This window comes from Perca fluviatilis, chromosome 9, assembly GCF_010015445.1.
Source record: "Perca fluviatilis chromosome 9, GENO_Pfluv_1.0, whole genome shotgun sequence".
NCBI classification, from domain to species: Eukaryota; Metazoa; Chordata; class Actinopteri; order Perciformes; family Percidae; genus Perca; species Perca fluviatilis.
Genome location: NC_053120.1, coordinates 22423358 through 22442428, shown reverse-complemented (window position 1 = coordinate 22442428; position 19071 = coordinate 22423358). Strand labels below are relative to the sequence as shown.

The following is a 19071-nucleotide window of genomic DNA, read 5'->3' as shown; positions in this document are numbered from 1 at the left end:
GGGGAGATGTCAGCTTGACATAGCATACAATAGTAATGTTCACACAACTGTGCAGAAAAAAAGTAAGTCACAAAGGTTAACTCTTTCCTTCAGGGTCAGAGTTAATCATGTTTTTCTCTTATTACCTGCAAGTCTACCACGATCTCTGTGATGCTGCCCAAAACAGTGATGAAGTCAAAAATGTTCCATGTGTCTCGAAAGTAGTTCTGTGGAAACAGGAAAGATACTTAAAACCAATTCGAAAAAGATCTTTAATTCACATTCAGGCTGTTTGCTGCTCTTTTCTCTCACCAGAAAGCCGAAGGCCATGATCTTGAGGACGCACTCAACAGAGAAGAGAACAGTGAAAGCTGTGTTCAGGTGCTTCAGTACGGCCTCGTATGCCGGCGGGGCAGAGTAATACTGAAAATAGACAGGCGGCAAGTATTAAACTGCAACAAAAAAAATAATCGTTGTTGTGAGAAGAATAAAAAAGTGGAATAATCCCTAACCAGTTCACTGAACTTCAGCCCTGCACCCTGCAGGACTACAGGTTGATGGAAGATTCCTCCAGACCCATAAATAGTGTCTCAGTCTCTGCACCTTTCATCTGTCGCACTATAAAAGGAGTCATTCCTCTAGGGGCGGCAGCCACAGTTAATGAGGTCATGCTAAATAGCAGCCCCTGGACATTATAGATCAATATTTAATACAGGCTGAGTCACCCTGCGTCTGTCTGTCTGTCTGTCTGTCTGAACAACCAGCACAGCCCAAAAAAAGCCCAGTTCAGAAGAAGAAAGAATGGTGAGAGAGAGGGGGAAAAAAAACACATCAGCAGATCCAAATGAAAACATCACAGTGTGTTTCTACACATCCATGTTTCCAGTTAGGAGTGACACATCTCGGCTTATTTTAAAACCAAAGTGTTAACACTCGCAAGTTCACGACAGAATATGTTGCTGAGAAGCAACACAAGGTGTGTTTTTTCCTATTAGCAAACAAGGATATGTGGAAAAAACCAATGATTTTGGTCCTACTAATGATAGTTATTATCCACCATGCATTTATTATAACGGTGACGTTAACGAGGCTTGTATTGAAACGCGTCGCTTGTGCACGCCGGTCGTGCCGATGTTACATAGTCTATCACGCGTCTAGTCCCAAACTGTTCCTTTTTTTATTGCTTTTGGCTTAAACTTAATGAGAAATGTTTTACAAGAACATTTATGGATTTACAAAGATCAAGTCAAAGTACATTTGATGTATTTGGCCTTCAAAAAATAAACCATAAATCTATACTTTGCATAAAATAAAGAGACAGCGAAAGGGAGACAGACAGGGAAGAAAAATATTTGACCAAAGCTGATTAAACACAAGGAAAAAGACAAAGACAGAGAAAGTGTTTGTTTGTCGTTCTTCTATCAATCTTTCCTCACCTCATTCTTTTCCAGGCTGCACTCCTCCATCATCTTATCCCCCTGTTCCTGGAAGGTGATGATGATGAGAGCCACGAAGATGTTGACAAAGAAGAAAGGAAAGACGACAAAGTAGATGACATAGAAGATAGACATCTCCATCCTGTTGCCGTGACTCGGACCCCTGTCCTCCTCTGTCACATCTACTGAGTGCTGCAGGACCCTGAAAGAGCCGAGACACAATGCTTATTAATGCTAACGCTGCTATTAAAAGCTCAAGCAACTACAAATAAGAACTTCCTTTTTTTGGCAAGACAGAAACAGCAAAAATGTCACCTTTAACAATGAGAATATGCTCATGCAGCTGCTTAAAATCTTTCACAAAATCAAGACTCTTGCACACTTATAGGAGCTATTAGTTTTGGAGAAAAAAAAAGTTTGCTCACTGGGGTGGGGATCAAATGCCAATTTCATCATTTTTGATTTATTGCCACAGCATAAGTCAATTAACGAGGGTTGGAACAGTACAAACCCACAACCACTGTCAGCAAATATTGGTATAATTTTATTGTGAGATAATGAATGGCAAAATCTTTGTTAAGTTAATCACATCTATTATAGTTCCTCCATCAAAGATCAGATTTGACCATTACCAAAGAACAAGACAGATGTTAAAAGGTTATAACGCTCATAAAAGCTAATGAGCCCTCTAAGAAAGGAAAATGATGTGCGGGAAAGCTCCTGCTGAATTTCCTCAACCAGCATGAGAATTAGCACTCATCCGCTGATTCCAGTCAGACTCACTGAGGCCATCCCTCTCCAGTGGAAACAGTGAAGAGAGTGAGCAGAGCCCAGATGACGTTGTCATAGTGAAACTCGTGTCTCTTCCAGTCTCTTCTCTTCACCTCTTTCTTATCCTTCCCATAGTCAATGTAGTAACCCCTGAAGGAGAAGGAGGAGACCAGGGACAACAGAAACAAAGTCGTAACTAAGATACATTAAATGAAGAAAAAACATTAAGAAAAGGGAAAAATCATATAACCTTTTTTTAACAAGTTTATTGACCCAAGTGTCTAGTTTCAGGAGGACATGGAGCCAAAAAACAACAATTCCAAAAAGGAATAAATGACTGAATGAAGGATGGAAAAAGAAGGGAGGGGAAAGAGATGAAGGGAAAAGAAAGAAACAAATACACAAAGATGAATATAAATATGAATGCGGGAATAAAGGAAGGGAAAACCGAAAAAAGTGAGTATTACTGGCAATCCTTTTCTGTGTCCTTGGAACTGTCTGTACAGTAGAAAAACTTCCCCTTGAAGAGCTGCACAGCGATGACGGCAAAGATGAACATGAAAAGCTTGTAGACGATCAGGATGTTGAAGACGTTTTTCAGAGACGTCACTACACAGTCAAACACCGCCTGGAATAGAGAGACGTGAGATGAAAAACATGGTGAGCTCAGGAAATCAGCTCTGTGCAAGAACATACCAAAATCACACTATCCTATTAACAATGCTAGCATGTGCTAATAGTTTTTTGGACAACATAGCACGTGAATGCAATGATTTCCAGCTTTTAATGTAACAAAAGTTGAAGTTTCACATCAGCATTGGAAGACACCAACAAAAAATGTTTTCAAAAACAGAAAGTTTGATTTTTACTGGTATGACGTGAAACCAGTGGCTGCCTGGAAGGTAAGAAATTAATCTGAAGACATGTCATAGACTTTGGCGGTAATATAAAGGACTATATGTTAAAACATGTACAACCATTAATGGGACCTTTAGGTTAAAGGAAAATTTCACTTTATGAGGTTTTTTAACATTAATATGCGTTCCCCCAGCCTGCCTATGGTCCCCCAGCGGCTAGAAATGGTGATAGGTGTAAACCGAGCCCTGGGTATCCTGCTCTGTCTTTGAGAAAATGAAAGCTCAGATGGGTCGATCTGGAATCTTGCTCCTTATGAGGTCATAAGGAGCAAGGTTACCTCCCCTTTCTCTGCTTTGCCCACCCAGAGAATTTGGCCCGCCCATGAGAGAGAGACATCATGGCTTTCAAACGAGAAAATCCTAAGGAAAGCTCATTGTGGGACTGGCTCTAGTGGCTGTAATTCTGCACCAAGGCTGAATTTTGGGAAAGAGACTTCAGATACAGTATTAGGGGACCACTAAGGTCTATATAAAAGCATCCAAAGAGCACCATGTCATTAACCTGACTCCGCCAGATGGATTGCTTCGCATTTGTTCGGCATATCCATCTGGGAACTTACCGTTGGAGAACTTTTGGGAAGGGGCGAAAATACTGCTTAGTTATGTTGGTGATAGACGGGCCAAATCAACGAATCAGATCTACGAAGCGTATGAAAATACAACCACAAGCCCCTGCTGCTGCAGGCAAAGCATAGCTCGTTAGCTCAGCAAGCAAGCAACATGTCAGTAAAGGATATTTGCCGTTTGTGTAACGAGAATTTACGAATAAAAGGCACCATTTCAGGTTCCCGGTCCATATTCCAAAAGAAGGATCCAAGAGAAAAAAGCATTAGCGAGCGGCAAACAGAATTAGGGCTACCGCTGTCTGAAAATACTGGTTAGCTGATTGGATAACCCATCTGTCTATCACCACCTAAACCCGCCTCAAAACCAACGCTGATTGGTCAGTCGTTTGGCGAACGGCTCCAAATTTTCTCTATCTCAAGATGCCAGACTGATCTGAGTGAAAAACTGGAGCTCGCCAGATCAGGATGGTCTCACGAGGCTACCATGTCATGGGACCTTTAAGTTATTGTTCTTCACTCCCTGTCCCAGTGATTAGAACGAGATGTATGTTTTTGGTATTAGTCGCAATCCCCAAATAAGTACCTGTTAGCACACTCAGACAGTCCTCCAGTTGTCTCTCAGGCTAGCTAATTCCCTGCCTTCACTTTAAACTCTCCCCCCCTTCTCGCTTATTGTCAGTTTTTACATTATTCTCTTTAGTTCTCCTGTCTGCAAATGGCAATCTCAGTTTCCATTTTGTATTATTTCTTTTTCCACTGAGGAGTGTATTTGGAGCCTTAAAGCTTTATCCACCTGTGTATGCATGGCGCTTTTATAATTTGTTTTCTCCCTGCGGACAGTCTACGTGTGAGGTTTGACAACATGTCTTCATGCCCTGATGCTCAGAGTTTATCACCTCATCTGTCTACTCGTTCTGTCTCTGCTCTCAGGTCTGCAGCCGAGATATCAAAGTCGGAGCATGTCTGACCTTGAGTTTAGGAAGTCTCTTGATGGTCTTTAGCGGTCTGAGGACACGTAACACTCTTAGAGACTTGATGGTCTTGATGTCCCGTCCTTTGTTATTTCTGTACAAAAGGACAGACAGACTGTGAGCATCACACCACTGCAGCATAGTAAATACCACATTTTTAGACAATCATGTTTTGTTTTTCCCACCTTATTCGTCCATCATCACAGTATGTGTAATCTGACATATTCTACTTATGTTATACTCTGAATTTTGCACATTTAAAGTATTTGCTCTAAGAGAGAAAGACTTTTTTTGTTTTTTACCCCATCACATTGCTGCTGGTCAATCCCACAGGGGCATCACCAACAGACGGAAAAAAACAGGAAAGAAGGACACATATATCAACAGTTATAATGTTAGAAACAAAATGGAAGAGATGACTACATGAAGTGGAAGAATATTTACAGTTGATTTAAACAAACTTTGATGTTTAGACATATGATTAGTGCATATGATTAATTCAAATAAATCATGTGACTGACGAGAGGGCGAAGGCCACCAATGCTCCCACCACGACTATAAAGTCGAGGATGTTCCACAGGTCTCTGAAGTAGGAGCCGTCATGGAGGAGCAGACCCTGGTCAATCATCTAAAGACAGGACAAGAGCGAGTAATGAAAGCAATGTACTTCTCCAGGATAGTTTCCAGGAATGCAGTTAACTTTCTTTTTAGGTATTTCAAACTTCATGGTTCTTTAGATGTGGTAGAAAAGGAATGCCCAAAGGGGACCCTAAGTTCATTGTTTAGTTGTGTAGAGTTTATGTCTTGTGGCTCCACAGTGGAACCATCCTGGAACTCTTTGCTCGAAAAAGGTATATTTATATTTTAACATTTCTTGCAATCATTTGCCACACACGGACATCTTTACACAGTAACTTACCTTTATAATCATTTCAAATGTGAAGACTCCGGTGAAAACATAATCAAAATACCGCAGAACCTGCAATGAGTGTGAGACAGAAGGACAGTCAAAGAGAAAGAAAAAGATCAGAAAATCTGACACGTCTAGGATATAACACAGATAATTAAAAGGTGAAATTTGTCAGTTCGTTATGTTGATTTCATGACATTTAGGGCTATGTAACTTCAAATAATCTCATCTTGTGGTTTATTATGAAACAGTCCCCTCAAATGATGGCAACACATGACAAGAAAATTAGCCAAATTTCTCAAATAAACAACCAGGCTCAGTGTGTCTTATACTGCAATTTCCTCACTCATCAGCGATTTAACTGCCCCCCCCCATCAAGTTACATTAGCGGCATTTTGCAAAACAATTTAAGGAAATGTTTTCTTTGCTGCTTAGTGTAGATGAAGCTATGAGGCCCAAGGCACATATAAACCATGATTGAAATTGAATCTCAGTGTTTCAGGAGAAATATTTTTGTGAAATATTAATGTGACAGCTGGCCCTGTGTCAGACAGATGATATATACATGAATGTGAACACACAAACCTTATTCCAGTTAGAGGAGGTGGCTACAGGGTCCTCAGCAGCCAGTGCTATACTACTAGCAGCTATGACCAGCAGGATGGACATTTCAAAGTACCTGAGGTTCACCACGTAGTGACACGCTCGACGAACCCTGAGGGAGAGCAGATGGCACAGTGGAGATGCGATGCAGAGGTCAGGTACCATAACTACTAAGAGTGAGACTGTGTAGGCTTATGCTGGCTGAAACTTAATTGCAGCAGGGTTAAACAACATAGATGTCGTGCAACAACCCTGAACTCTCTGCCATTACTTCCAAGTGCACGTGAGGTTTGGAGTGTCATTATTCCCCAGTATTATAAAGTCTATCCCAGAGGAAGCAACGTACGGGTTGTCAGGTTTGAAGATGAACATGCTGTCTGGAGTCACAGTGTTGACAGGCTTTGTCTCCTCTGCCTCCTCCTTCTCTGGTTTACAGGTTTCAGGGTCCTTGATGTTGACTGGAGAAGGTCAGGAGAAGAAGAAGAAGAAGAAGAAGAAGAAGAAGAAGAAGAAGAAGAAGAAGAAGAAGAAGAAGAGGCAAGGACAGGTGTAGGGAGGAGGAGTAGGGTAGAATGAGAAGATAGCACAGTGGATACAAACAAGGAGGGAGGCCTCACAAAGCCACCTTAAAACTTAGTAAAATAGGATTTTAATCTGGAAAATATCCACTGAGAATAGATGGATGGCAAGCTTAGAAGATAACATGACTCATCGCTTCTATAATGGCCCTGAATTGTGGAGGCAACAATTTAGCTTAGGTGCAATATATATGAAATGAAGCATTAGCACTTTGCAACTGCATGGTCAACTTTATTTACAACTCAAATACCTGTGATCGTGGAGAGCTCTAGAGATGACTGAACGTTGGGCGCTTCGATGATCACACTGGAGCTAAGCTGACATTTGTCCTGGTCCTGCTCTGTCTCCTTCTCTTCTTTGTTGCTCTCTGGGATGACAGGAGGAGACGGGTCTGATTGCTGAGGAGGTTCTTCCTGCTTCTGAGGACACTGGTCACCAGTGTGGCTCTGGTTTTCTGGTGGGTCAGTGTCTCCTCCACTCCTGTCACCCTGTCTGAAAATAGAGCGACAAAGACTTAACTGGACAGACAGGAGGACAGTGATATACTTGTAGTATGGTCTGTGCTGTCAGGTGGTGAATCTATAGCTGACCAAAAACCACAACGTCCCCAGTTTGCATCTGGTCGGTTGCATGTCTTTCCCCCGCCTCCTTATTTCTGTAATTTCTCTACTGTTGACTATCCAATTAAGGCATGCAGGCTGTTTGTCTGTCTCACCTGCTCTCATCAGGTTTGGACACCTCTTCCACCTTTTTGGTCTCTGCCTCCTTCTCCACCACGTTCCCCGGATTTCTCCTCCTCTCTCTGCTGACCGAGCGACTCGCCAAGTGGCTTCCATTCCCTGATGGTGATGACCCTTGACTTCTGGCCCCGCTGTGATGGTCACAGTAATGTAGCGCCCTTCTGCCCCTGATCCCACCATGACCTCCCATCTCAGGAGTCAGTGTGTCAAGGTTATCTGGTGGTCTGAACTTCTTTACTGCCCTGTGTTGACGCTCGCCATTCAATCTGGGGCTCCGGCGCTCGCTGACGGTGTTGTGACTCTGATTAACGCCCAGTTTTCTGCTCTCTGTGATGGAGTCGGATTCAGGAGGTTCTGGTATGGCCACAGACACAGAAGCATCGGGAAGGGGCACGTTCGTAGGATCCAACGATTCTGGTACCAGAACCACTGGGAGTTCTGGTATGTGGCCAGAGAGGGCGGCATCCAGGGCCATATCCACAGACATGGAGGAGCCTAAAGCCTGATTCTTGGATGGGGAGGCTAAGGGGTCCGTCAGGTGCTTCAAACTCCCGGTCTGTGTGCGCTCCATGGCCTTGCGGTGTAGTGACTGGGGATGTCCGTGCTGGGCCTGGGCTGAAGCAGGTGGCCCGTCCTTCTCCTCGTTGGGACTGCTGAACAGGACCTCTCGGCTGGACATCTGCCGGTGTCTCCGCAGCTGGCTAGTCCTCTGCTCCCACACTGACATGGTCATCCTTGTTCTTCTCTCTCTCCTGGACATGAAAGAAGTAGAGGGGTTGAGTGGTGGGGGTGGGCGGCCCTCCCTGATGCTGCCCTCGTCCAGGGAGCAGGAGTAGGTAGGCCGGCTGCGGTGGATGGCTCTTTTCCTGTACAGGTAGGGCCGCCTCCTCCGGCTTCCCCTGAGAAGAGAAAAGAAAAGACCAAATGTCAGCACATAGAAGCAGACAATTTATTATATGCAGTGCCACATTTAACATACAGAAGGCATAAATTAAGGTCAATGTCTTAGTGCTAGAATTTGGTTTGAAACACTTCATTTTTAGCTTGTTCTGTTATTTATTAATCCATGTCTGAAACATTTTCATTTGCATGCTGTGTATTCACCAAAAGTACAATTTGATTCAAAGTCAAGTTTCTGAATCTGCTTTGATGGATTTAACATTCTTTCTAGGTCTTTCGAAATCTAAATTAGCAATCAAGACATTTGAACCAACAAAGAGCTATTTCATGTCAACATGAAGCAATTTACTGGATCGATGAAGATGTTAGGCGATAAATTAACCAAGCCAGGAATTGTTGTGTGACTGTAATAACAAAAAGAGTAAGATGCAGAATGAAACCAGTGGAATAGATATAGGTGGATTAAAATGAGGTTGGAGAGTTTGGAGGTACAGCACAGGACAGAGTGTGAACAGAATACTACTGTATACAGAATGAGTCTGGGACATTTATCCATTCAAGAGAATCAGAAGGGCGTTAGTGAGAGATTCAGAGAGCTGAACAGACAGTGTTACTTACTGGAACGTGGACTCTTGTGTGGTCCGTGTTATCAATGAGCGATTGGTTGAAAACAAGACATTAGTGCTTTTGTGAGCAGAGACAAAACAGACCAGGAGACACACAGCAAACTATCCTCAAAGAAAGACACAAAGACCAAAGTCATCAAAACAACTGTAGACAGGCCGTTAATGCCATTTACCAGCTGTTCTGAATTTGTTATTCAGGGGTAAAACTGCTCTTTTAGAAGACTGCAGGCACAGATGAATTATTTATATTCAGTTGCTACATCATGCATTCTATTTGCAGCTGGATATTTCCACTGCGCGCATCCCTTCTTTCAATGTTTGTAAAGAATAAAGAATAAATTTGGAGGTCAAAAACTGACTCTTGATGCTTTGCTGTGTGTCTCCACTGGAGCCTAGCAGCACATTGACAAACAAGATGGTAGCAGTATTAGAAACAACATTCATACAACACTGATAAGAAGACATCTTAGTAAGATTGAGATGTTAGACAGTCTGAGCTACAGTATGGGTACAGGTAGAAAACACAGAGATGGGCTCCATCAGCAAACACAGGAAAGGAGTTCATATTTAGATACCCTTTGAACAAAACCACCACATTGGGATGCAGCTCTGAACACCACCTTCACCTCAGAGCACTCACACATTAGCATTCTTTTAGGACATGCTAGTAGAGGAAGTTCATGTGCGGAGTTCAAAATATTTGTTAAAACATAATTCAGAATACTCAAGAGCATGTGGGAGAGGAATTAAAAACCTCACAATGGAAGAAAAACTGTACACACAGTGAAAAACACTATTCCAGTCTAAGTATTACTTGTAATACTGTACGTAAAAAGGAGAGATGTGTGTGTGTGTAATTTCAGTTTTTCTTCCTTTGATCATGCTGACCAGATGCATGCGTTCCCAAAGTGAAATCATTATCAGCCTCCAACATGCTGCGTCTCTTTTTTTATTGAGCAAATGCTGTCATGCAAGTTTCTTCGAGGTCAACAGGGGCAGGTACCGCCGGGGTTTCACAGCTGACATCGGAGCTGAGACCAGAGCCCCTTAAAGTTCAGAGTTTCCTCTCTGAATACAGATGCTGGCCCAGACGACCCCATGGTATTCTTGTCTTATCTATGGGCTCTGACAGGAGCCTGACCCTCAGCTAGCTAAACCAAAAACTGAGGCACTAATTTACTTTTCTTTCTGCTCTGTTATAATTTTAATTTCCATTGGGTAAGTTTTAGTAAAATGGCAAGGCAGAGAAAGAAAGACAGTAAGCAAGAAAGAAGAAGGTACATAATGGCATGTTAATAAAATGTTATCTTGTAAAATCTTCCACATGCCCATGCAACAAACTGCTTGTTTCTCAATACACAGCGTGCATACAGAGCCAGAGGTCCTCACTCTTGTGCATGCACATGCACTTCCACCACCTACGACAACAAGGCACTGTGCAATCAATCCCTGAGAAAAAAAACACAATCTATTCTGCAAGCTGGAAACCTGAGCATTGAGAAAACAAGGTCACGTTATCAAATTTTCCACAAGTGAGAACACTTCAACAGATCAAAGCCTGCACACACTTTACTAGCTACAATATCCACTTTGCTAAATCCAGGACTATATTACGGTGATCGACACACCATGTTCATTTGGACACTTAGTAACCCTGTGTCCCACCCTGGAGTGGAACCAGTAACCATGGAGACTTCAATTTAGAGCAAATTACAGTGCTGGGAGCAGGCAGAATCTAGAAAGTAGACCTTTCGGTAAAGATGTATCAATAAGTCTCTCGTGGGACAGCATCAAATACTGATTCATCAGGCCCTATGTGACATTTAAGTACACAACTTGAAGCTCTGTATTGATGACCTTCAGCTTCAATCTATAACTGTTCTGCATGACGTGGTTAGTAAGCCAAATCTATTGCACCTAAAGATGGACTTGCCATTTGCTGGAGGCTACAGTAACTCGTGCAAAGCGTTGGCACTGCGGGTCAGTCCTATATAGACAATCCCTGGAGGAAGGAGGAAAGGAGGGAGGGAGGGAGGGAGGGAGAGGAAGAGAGAGACAGAGGAAGGAGAAGAGGAGGTCAGGCAGGGAGAGTGGCTGCATACAGCACTTACTCTGAAGACATGAAGGACGACAACGGCCCGACCTCCTTCGCCTTCTGGAGAGCATGCTTCTGGTTGAACGCTGCCTCTGCTTCCTCTTCATCCTGATCAAAAGAGGAAAAGAGCAAAAGGCGACTGAACAACTGTAACGTTTGTGAGTTTAAATAATTAAACAGAATCAAAGTGACGAGAGGAGATGAGAGCAGGACTGGACATGGTGAAGTAGCAAGATTATTTAGACTATTTAGTATTAAGTAACTGTAACAAGAATAAAAGCCGATAAGACCAGGCTTGCTCTTTCAATTATATCTTTTTTTTTATTCCCCTTTTTACCTTTGTAAGTTCTTGTGCATTGGCAAGGTTATCCACAGCAATGGCCAAGAAGACATTCAGCAGTGTGTCTGGTCACAGCTGAGTTAAGGACGTGGTCAAAGTGTAACCAGGCAACCCTAACTGACACAACACTGACTCCTTGTTAAGAGACAGATAGTGGTAAACAAATGCCTACTACATTTTTACAAAATTATTGATACAAAATAATAACATATAAGGGTACCATTACTTTAGTAATAACGGTAGTAAGTTGAGGTTACCTACTTAAAGGAAGGCATTAAGTGCTGTACATTACATGACATTGAAATTATGTAAATGAAGGATACAGTTTCCGAACAGTGTTAGCACTATAAAGTAGATAGAGGACCACATGCCAGACTTCACTCCTCCTTGAGAGCGAATACCGTTGTACATCACCTCGTTCCAGTCCTCTCCAGTCAGGATCTGAGAAAACACACACACACGCACACACACACACACACACACACACACACACACACACACACACACGCACACACACACACACACACAGAATATCATCCACAAAACTATCATGAGCATCACTGTTAAAATTACATTTCCTGTACATCGTGATTGGCTGTGGTAAACTAGAGAGCAATAAATTGTCAGGTTAATTTCCAGACCTGAAAGACGGTCATGATTGCTGCAGGAAATGTGTCAAAGTTTGTCGGGGTGTAGTCTTCAAAGATGAACCTGTGAGCGAGACACACACGTATGGTCCTTAAAAAAAGCAAAGCTGGATCTAGTTTTTCTTTTATTTATATGTTTCGGTCAGAGAGAAATCAATTCTCCTTCTCTCCGACTGGCTGGCTGATGTTTTTTTTCCCCATGTGCTCTGTATTCTTGAGGCCAGTTCATACACAAGGCCAGTCTTTATTGAAGCGACAGCTTGTGGTGAAACTACATTCAACTCGGGGGAAAACCAAGCAACAAAAGCTGTGTGTGTGACAAAGAAAGTCTGAAATCTCGACCAAACTCACGCAGTCTGTCGGTATAATGAAAACAACAAAAACCATAGGACAATCTATTCTCCTCTAAACTGTGTGCATTCAGTAAAGAGGAATCTACTGAACCATTAAGTCTACTTCAGCCTTGTTTTTATGTTTGTGTCTTTACTGGAAATGAGTAACGAGCCGAGTGGGAGAGAAAATATTATTAGATTTGTTTTTCTGCCTGGGTGGTTCCTCACTTGACTCCATTACTTTATGGACTCATATGGAGCGATGCAAAGAACTATAAGCATCAGTATTTTACTTCATAGGTGACGATTTTGTGTTACCTGCCACCGAAGAGCTGCATGCCAAGGAGTGCGAAGACAACGATGAAGAGAAAGAGTAGGAAGATGAGGGAGATGATGGACTTCATGGAGTTCATCAGCGAGACTACCAGGTTTCTCAGAGACGCCCAATACCTAGACAGTCACAACATATCACGTGCAAAAAGTTTTAAAATGTGCAAAATGTAATACTTTACTTTTATTTTTTAAAGAAAATTTAAAGGGGAGCTCCATCGATTTCCACTTTGTTGCATGTAACTTACCCTTATATACTTTAAATGTCATGGGCATATATTTAAATATTTAATTTACTGTGAGTCTGTTTTGTTGTTTTTGTTTTTTTGTCTTGTCTTCATGAACTTATTGTTTGATGGACTTGATTGTTGCTGCATACATATATTAAAAAAAAAGACTATGTTTCAAGAAATGAAAGAAAAATGAATTCCCCACACAAACAAAACACAAAATCTAGAACACTGCATATCACACCAACATGCCAAACTTAGCTTTGAGTCAATAGTGAAATGCTCCATGTAAATATTATGAAACATCTAAACAGATGGCAAAGAGTGAGGAAGGCTGCGGCACTAACTTGGTGATCTTGAAGATCCTTAGCAGACGGAGAGCACGCAGGACACTGATGCCAAAGGAAGTGCCAGGCCTGAAGAAACCCCACAGCACTTCAAAGATGCTGCCAACGATCACCTACAGACATATATATTCACATGCGTCTTTAATAAAAACACACAGGAACAAATGAGTATAAAAGAACACCTATGACCCAGTGACAGAGCGACGTAAAAGAGAGGCAGAGAAAATGCAATAGAGTCAGATACAGAGGAGGAGAGGGCTGACGCTGCATAATTGAAATACACAAGCAGTTGGATTTGGGAAAAACAAATATGCCAAGAGGGAGATGGAGTACTGACACTGCAGTCAAAGCGGTTGAAGGAGGAGTGGAAGTAGAGACGCGGCCCCAAGCTGTACATCTTCAGAAACATCTCAGTCAGAAACAGAGCGAGGAACAGGAACTCTGCATAGTCTGGAACAACAACAAAAAATAGGTATTTCAATTTAAAAACTTACAAAGACAATTATATGATAAAGCAACAACTTTCAGAGCCATTTGACTGATTTACAGCGGTGAAGAAAAGGTGTATTAACTACCTCAAGGTGTTAACTGAAATGAAGTGGGACTTACAGAGGAAGTTTGACAGCCAGATGGGCTGGTTGTGGTGAACAATGGCCACGCACAGCGTGTTGAGAGCCACTAGGCCCAGCACTGTCCAGTAGAAAGTGTGCGTCTTCACCACGCGGCGGATGGAGATGCGCAGGAGACGCTCCTTACGACGAAAATACGCTGTTGGACCTCGCTTGGCACTCCTGATACTTGCTCTGGCCATGGGGATGCCTGAGGGGATTAGCAGGATAGAGAGATACTGTGGTCTAACTAACAGTGCCTGTACAGCATGTTCCTGTTCTACTGCAAATCTTAAACTGCTTTTCTACGGCTGCACCAGAGGTCAGTGTGCACTACTGGAGTATGCTTTATACACTTTAGGTGCCCATATTCATGAACCTGTCCAGACTCCCACTCACCCACAGAGGAGATGTCACCATATTGTTCCTCCCCTGGTTGCCCTCGATGTACCACATCCATCCCTCTCCTCTTGATGGTGGTGGCTCTCTTTAACACTGCAGACAGAGCAGGGTGAACATAAAAAGTCCCAGAACAAGATGTCCAAACTGTATAACCAATAGGAGGGAACATACTGTGAGGATACTAGTGACACAAAGCCGACTTCTGGGCAACGTGACCACAAAACAGTTTACTTTTTGCACAGTGTGCTAAATTAGTGACAATATTTTTGAGTTTTTACTGGCAGTATTTAAATGTGGCCCAAAAAACTGCCTTGTGTGTGACCACCCATGCATCTTTAAAATACTAATAGGTATAACCAGGCAGTGTGGGAATTTATAATGCAATGGATAGATTATGAAGCAAATGATCAGAAGAAATCACAATGAGGATCATCAGCCTGACAAGCTAATGTCTGTGAAGTTTTAGCTGAGAGGAAAAGTTGAGCTCATTAACATTGCAGTTGAATGAGATACAAATAATCATTTAATGTTTGTGCAATGATCCAAACGAATGCAAACCTTCTGCTTCTGTTTTACGATTTTCGTCATGGCAAACCATACTCCGCGGCGACTTGGCGGTCCATGCATTTCTCTTATTTGAGCTGCTGCAATACAGTATCAGCGGGCACGCCGTGCAGTGCACACATGCCGAGGTGAGTGTGAGGAGTATGTTTTGACCTTTTTGCTGAGTGATGTGTTTATGATTACCTTTCATACTATCCCACCCCCACTCACACCTTCCTGCTTCCTCTGGATTTCTGAATCTACTTGCACTTCAATATTAGCTTAGGGACCATTTTTAATAAGCTGTTGATCAAACACACACAGATGCCATTTCACGCACACGGGAGTGTTTGCTCAAGGCATGTCAACACACACAAACACACACACACGCGTGCTGCTGCCTTTTCAGACCAATGGTTGCTAAGGCAACTGCAGTGCGCCACCTTTCTTTCTAATCAAAGCTTCCGCATTTATTTCAATCACAACAGCTGGAGCCACTATGTGTTTTTAGATTTGCATCATGTAGATTTATTTTTATCTTGTCAGAGTGTCTTTGTTCCTCAAGTGACAGAAACATACTTGAACAAGGATTTGCTCCTTTTTCTGTTCTCCTTTTTCTATGTTAAAGTGTGCGTGCTTTTGAGTGGCAGTATGTGTGCGTTGCAAATGAGTTGGTGAAGTTGGTGAGGTAAAGAGCAGAACAGAGGACGGTTCTCACCATAAGCACCACCTGTACTCCACTCTGGGAGGCTCCTGAGAGCTGCCAATCAATCAACATTTAATAAAAGCCCTGCTGGTTTAGCGAGGAGGAAAGGTCAAAGTAGAGTTGAGAGGGTCAAAGCAGGCACTTACAGATAAATGTCTGTGGGGCATCGTTTCTAGTGGCAGGTTTTCCACTATCAGTGCTAAATCTCTCTATGTGACATTGAGAGATGTAATAATGTAAAGGGATCTGTGCAAATGCACTCAATACAATATGTCCTGAACTGATATACTATACTGTACTTTTTTTGTTGTTGCAATGGGGTGTCAATTTTCAATTATTTTTTTAATTTTCTAGCACAGCAGACTAAGAGACTACAACCACACTAGTGGCTCTGTAATGCTTTGAGCTAGCCTGCTGCTAACATGTTCACAATGACAATGCTAAGATTTGTGACAGCAAAGCCGGATACCCACTGCAGGGCCTAATGACTGGTCACAACATCATTTAACATTAATACTGCGCTTTTATAGAAATGCTTACATTACTTATGGCACATTTTACTGTGACTACATGCTGATGTTAAGCAGGGAATATGTTTACCATGTTCATCATATTAGGTTAGCATGTTAACATTTCCAAATTAACACACGTAAGGAAAGCTGAGGCTGATGTGAATGTCATTAGTTTTGCAGGTATTTGGTGATAAATCAAAGTATCAGACATATTAAAATTTTGACTTGATGATGGCACTAAATGAAAAGTTAGCGGATCACCTAAGTCTGTATGATTCATCCTCTAGGAACCAGGAATGTTTGAACAAAGGTTTATGGCAATCCATCCAAAAGTGGTGGGCCGACTGACCATCTGACACTGCCACTGCTTGCTGCTAGCATGGCTAAAAATGATCGATCAGATTGAAATTGTAATTTAACTTCACTGGAAAGAGTTTTTAGTCCTAAATCTGTATTTAAAAAAATACTGTGTCAACCTAGAATAACAGACAAATACATAATACAGACTCCAAAAGAATAAGATTGAATAGCCTTTATAAATCAGGTGTACATGCCAGCATTAAACTGATTCAGTAGAAGAGAGACAGAATGTAAAGCAATGCAAGGACAGCAGAAAGACAATGCGCAAAAGGAAACCAGGAAAAACAAACATCTCTGCTAACTTACCATCGAGGGCAGAAGGTCCCGAATTCTTATTCTCCTCTGCGAGCATCACTTCCTCTGGAAAGCAAACAACAACAAACCACAGTCAGAAATTAGCAGCTGATGATGGCTCAGATGGAAAGAGACATACTGACATCTTTTGTAACTATGTCTATATCTCAATTGTGGTGGAACAAACAGCTAAAAGAAAACATCACATAGTCCTATGTTCCACAATTGACAGGTTAGTCCTAAAGCTTAAAGTGAAATATCGATTAAGTTTTTCTCATCAAGAGCCAAATCCAAATCCTCTCTGAGCCGTGGGTCGGACTAAAGCCACCTGCTCTGTCGATCCAGGCCCGGTAGCCGTTGAGCTCTCTCTCAATCTGCTGTTGGCGTCTCAGTTTCATGAAGGCCCTGCGGTTTTCCACCCTCTCCCTCTCCTTGGCAAATTCCCTGCAGAACAAAATCAAACCACAGAATTGTTTATTTACTCTTCGAGGGTACAGAGATTTATAGTCCCATAAATAAGTCCTCTTGGAGACAATCACCTGGGGAAAACAATATTGTTGTCTTAAACTAAGCTTTTGTCATTGTTCATTCAAAGGAGAGGAGTGGAGTGGAGAGGAGAGGAAAAGAGGCAAAGGAGTTCTCTTCTCTCTCACGGTGGAGATATTACCAATTAACTTTCTATAATACCAATTAACTTGTATAGACTGAAACAGAACAGTTTGGCTTGGTAGTAGGTAGTTTGCCAGCCACACCACCAGTGAAAAAGCAACTTAGTGTGATGTTTGACAACAAAACCAGCTGACTGTGTAGCTGCAGCCCATTTCAAGGAACCTGTGCCCACCTAACAAAAGATTCAGTCTATCTCGACAGAGACAAAAACTAATGGTGCATTTGAGTGTGGCCCCTTGTCAGTTCAGTTAATCCCTTTGTCAGCTGTGGGACATAAGGCCACAATGAGATCCCTGAGCACTTTGCAGCAGTTTTCCGGTGGGACTTTTCTCAAGCCTCTCCACCATCTCCAAGCAGTCCTCATCAATGCATAAAGTCAACAAATGTACATGCATCACACAATAGGTTAAACAAAGGACAACCTGAAGGTACCATTAAATAACTGACCACCATGCTATGGATTGCAATGGCAACTAACTTCCACCAAAAATATGCAACAACAATTGTGTCCTGCAAATTTGGCAGGAAGACGGCTGCATTTCTTAGACATAAATAGGAAGCCCCTTAACTGGGACAAAGCCCCATAAATCTCCATCACAAAAGGCTGACACCTTGATGAGTTTAAAATTAACCTGGAGTGAACTTGAATGTGAACCTACCCAGAAAGGACTCCCAGCACCAGGTTCAGGACAAAGAAAGAGCCGATGATGATGAGAGGGATGAAGTAGAGCCAGTTCCAGTTGGGGCCCAAGGCATCATCGGTCTGAAACATCAACATACATTCTAAATTCAGTAAAATCATATCAGGCTGGAGCAAACTTGTTGTTTGGGTGGCTGCTGAAGGTTCAAGTCAGAATGCAGGCAGGGCATTGGACAGAGACACTCTGGCCTCACAGTAAGAGTGTGGAGGAGAGTGAAGTACAGGTACTCTGCACAGGAGAAGCTACTGTATGAAGCCAATATAGAAAAAGAGTATTGCATCTCTACTTTAGTCAGTGAGGCCGGTTACACACTGCCTGCGTGGCGTGAGCGTAGCGTTTCTGTTGCGTGTCAGCTGCGTGGATTTTTCTGTCTTTACACACCAGAAATGTGTCTGATGGTGCTGCTGCTGCTAGCCTTGTCTGGACACATGCATGTTTCCCACTGATAAAATGAAATACCATGTTAAATATAAATATATACTGATTTGATTACAGCAAAGACAACGTCGGCAGTATTGACGGCAAAATAGGCTACAGAATATTTCGTTCTGTATTGACAGGTGCAATATTAGAAAATTGATTTTCTTTTTTTAAATTACATTTATATATCTGCATTTATATCAAAACCTAGAGACTTTCAAACATCAACATGTCATTCATTAATATGTATTTGTGTCTAAACTACATATAAACATATTTTCCTATTCTATTTATCTGGAAACACTTCCAACACGCTTGCGTGTTGCGTGAAAAATAGGCGTTGGTTCTATTTCTAGCAGGCACGCGTTTTCTGCGCGGCTCGAGCCACGCCTGAGACGCAGGCAGTGTGTAAGCTCTAACATGTTAACGCCACGCAGCTGCCACGCTCACGCGACGCATCCAGTGTGTAACCGGCTTGAGTCTGTATGGTCAGCAGTCACTCTGCAGCAGCACAGAAAGCAGCATGTCACACAACCC

The 19071-nt window shown here is 42.4% G+C and overlaps 1 protein-coding gene across 1 annotated transcript in view; it reads right to left on the bottom strand.

Moving 5' to 3' along the window:
* The window catches only part of LOC120564914 (voltage-dependent R-type calcium channel subunit alpha-1E), a 93467-nt gene that overhangs the window by 11569 nt on the left and 62827 nt on the right, over positions 1-19071 (bottom strand). Inside the window, exons 9-37 of the mRNA XM_039810182.1 lie at positions 18073-18176; positions 17073-17188; positions 16757-16810; positions 15591-15632; positions 14327-14422; positions 13929-14138; positions 13657-13769; positions 13320-13432; positions 12731-12862; positions 12075-12144; positions 11757-11874; positions 11431-11498; positions 11110-11201; positions 10453-10486; positions 8991-9100; positions 7448-8371; positions 6983-7224; positions 6500-6611; positions 6136-6265; positions 5560-5619; positions 5162-5268; positions 4943-4954; positions 4638-4734; positions 2654-2814; positions 2199-2336; positions 1416-1617; positions 492-560; positions 292-402; positions 126-206 (exon numbers count right to left, since the gene is read on the bottom strand). Of these exons, the coding sequence (XP_039666116.1) occupies positions 126-206; positions 292-402; positions 492-560; positions 1416-1617; positions 2199-2336; positions 2654-2814; positions 4638-4734; positions 4943-4954; positions 5162-5268; positions 5560-5619; positions 6136-6265; positions 6500-6611; positions 6983-7224; positions 7448-8371; positions 8991-9100; positions 10453-10486; positions 11110-11201; positions 11431-11498; positions 11757-11874; positions 12075-12144; positions 12731-12862; positions 13320-13432; positions 13657-13769; positions 13929-14138; positions 14327-14422; positions 15591-15632; positions 16757-16810; positions 17073-17188; positions 18073-18176 (3918 nt within the window). The remainder of the gene's footprint in view (positions 1-125; positions 207-291; positions 403-491; positions 561-1415; positions 1618-2198; positions 2337-2653; positions 2815-4637; positions 4735-4942; positions 4955-5161; positions 5269-5559; positions 5620-6135; positions 6266-6499; positions 6612-6982; positions 7225-7447; positions 8372-8990; positions 9101-10452; positions 10487-11109; positions 11202-11430; positions 11499-11756; positions 11875-12074; positions 12145-12730; positions 12863-13319; positions 13433-13656; positions 13770-13928; positions 14139-14326; positions 14423-15590; positions 15633-16756; positions 16811-17072; positions 17189-18072; positions 18177-19071) is intronic.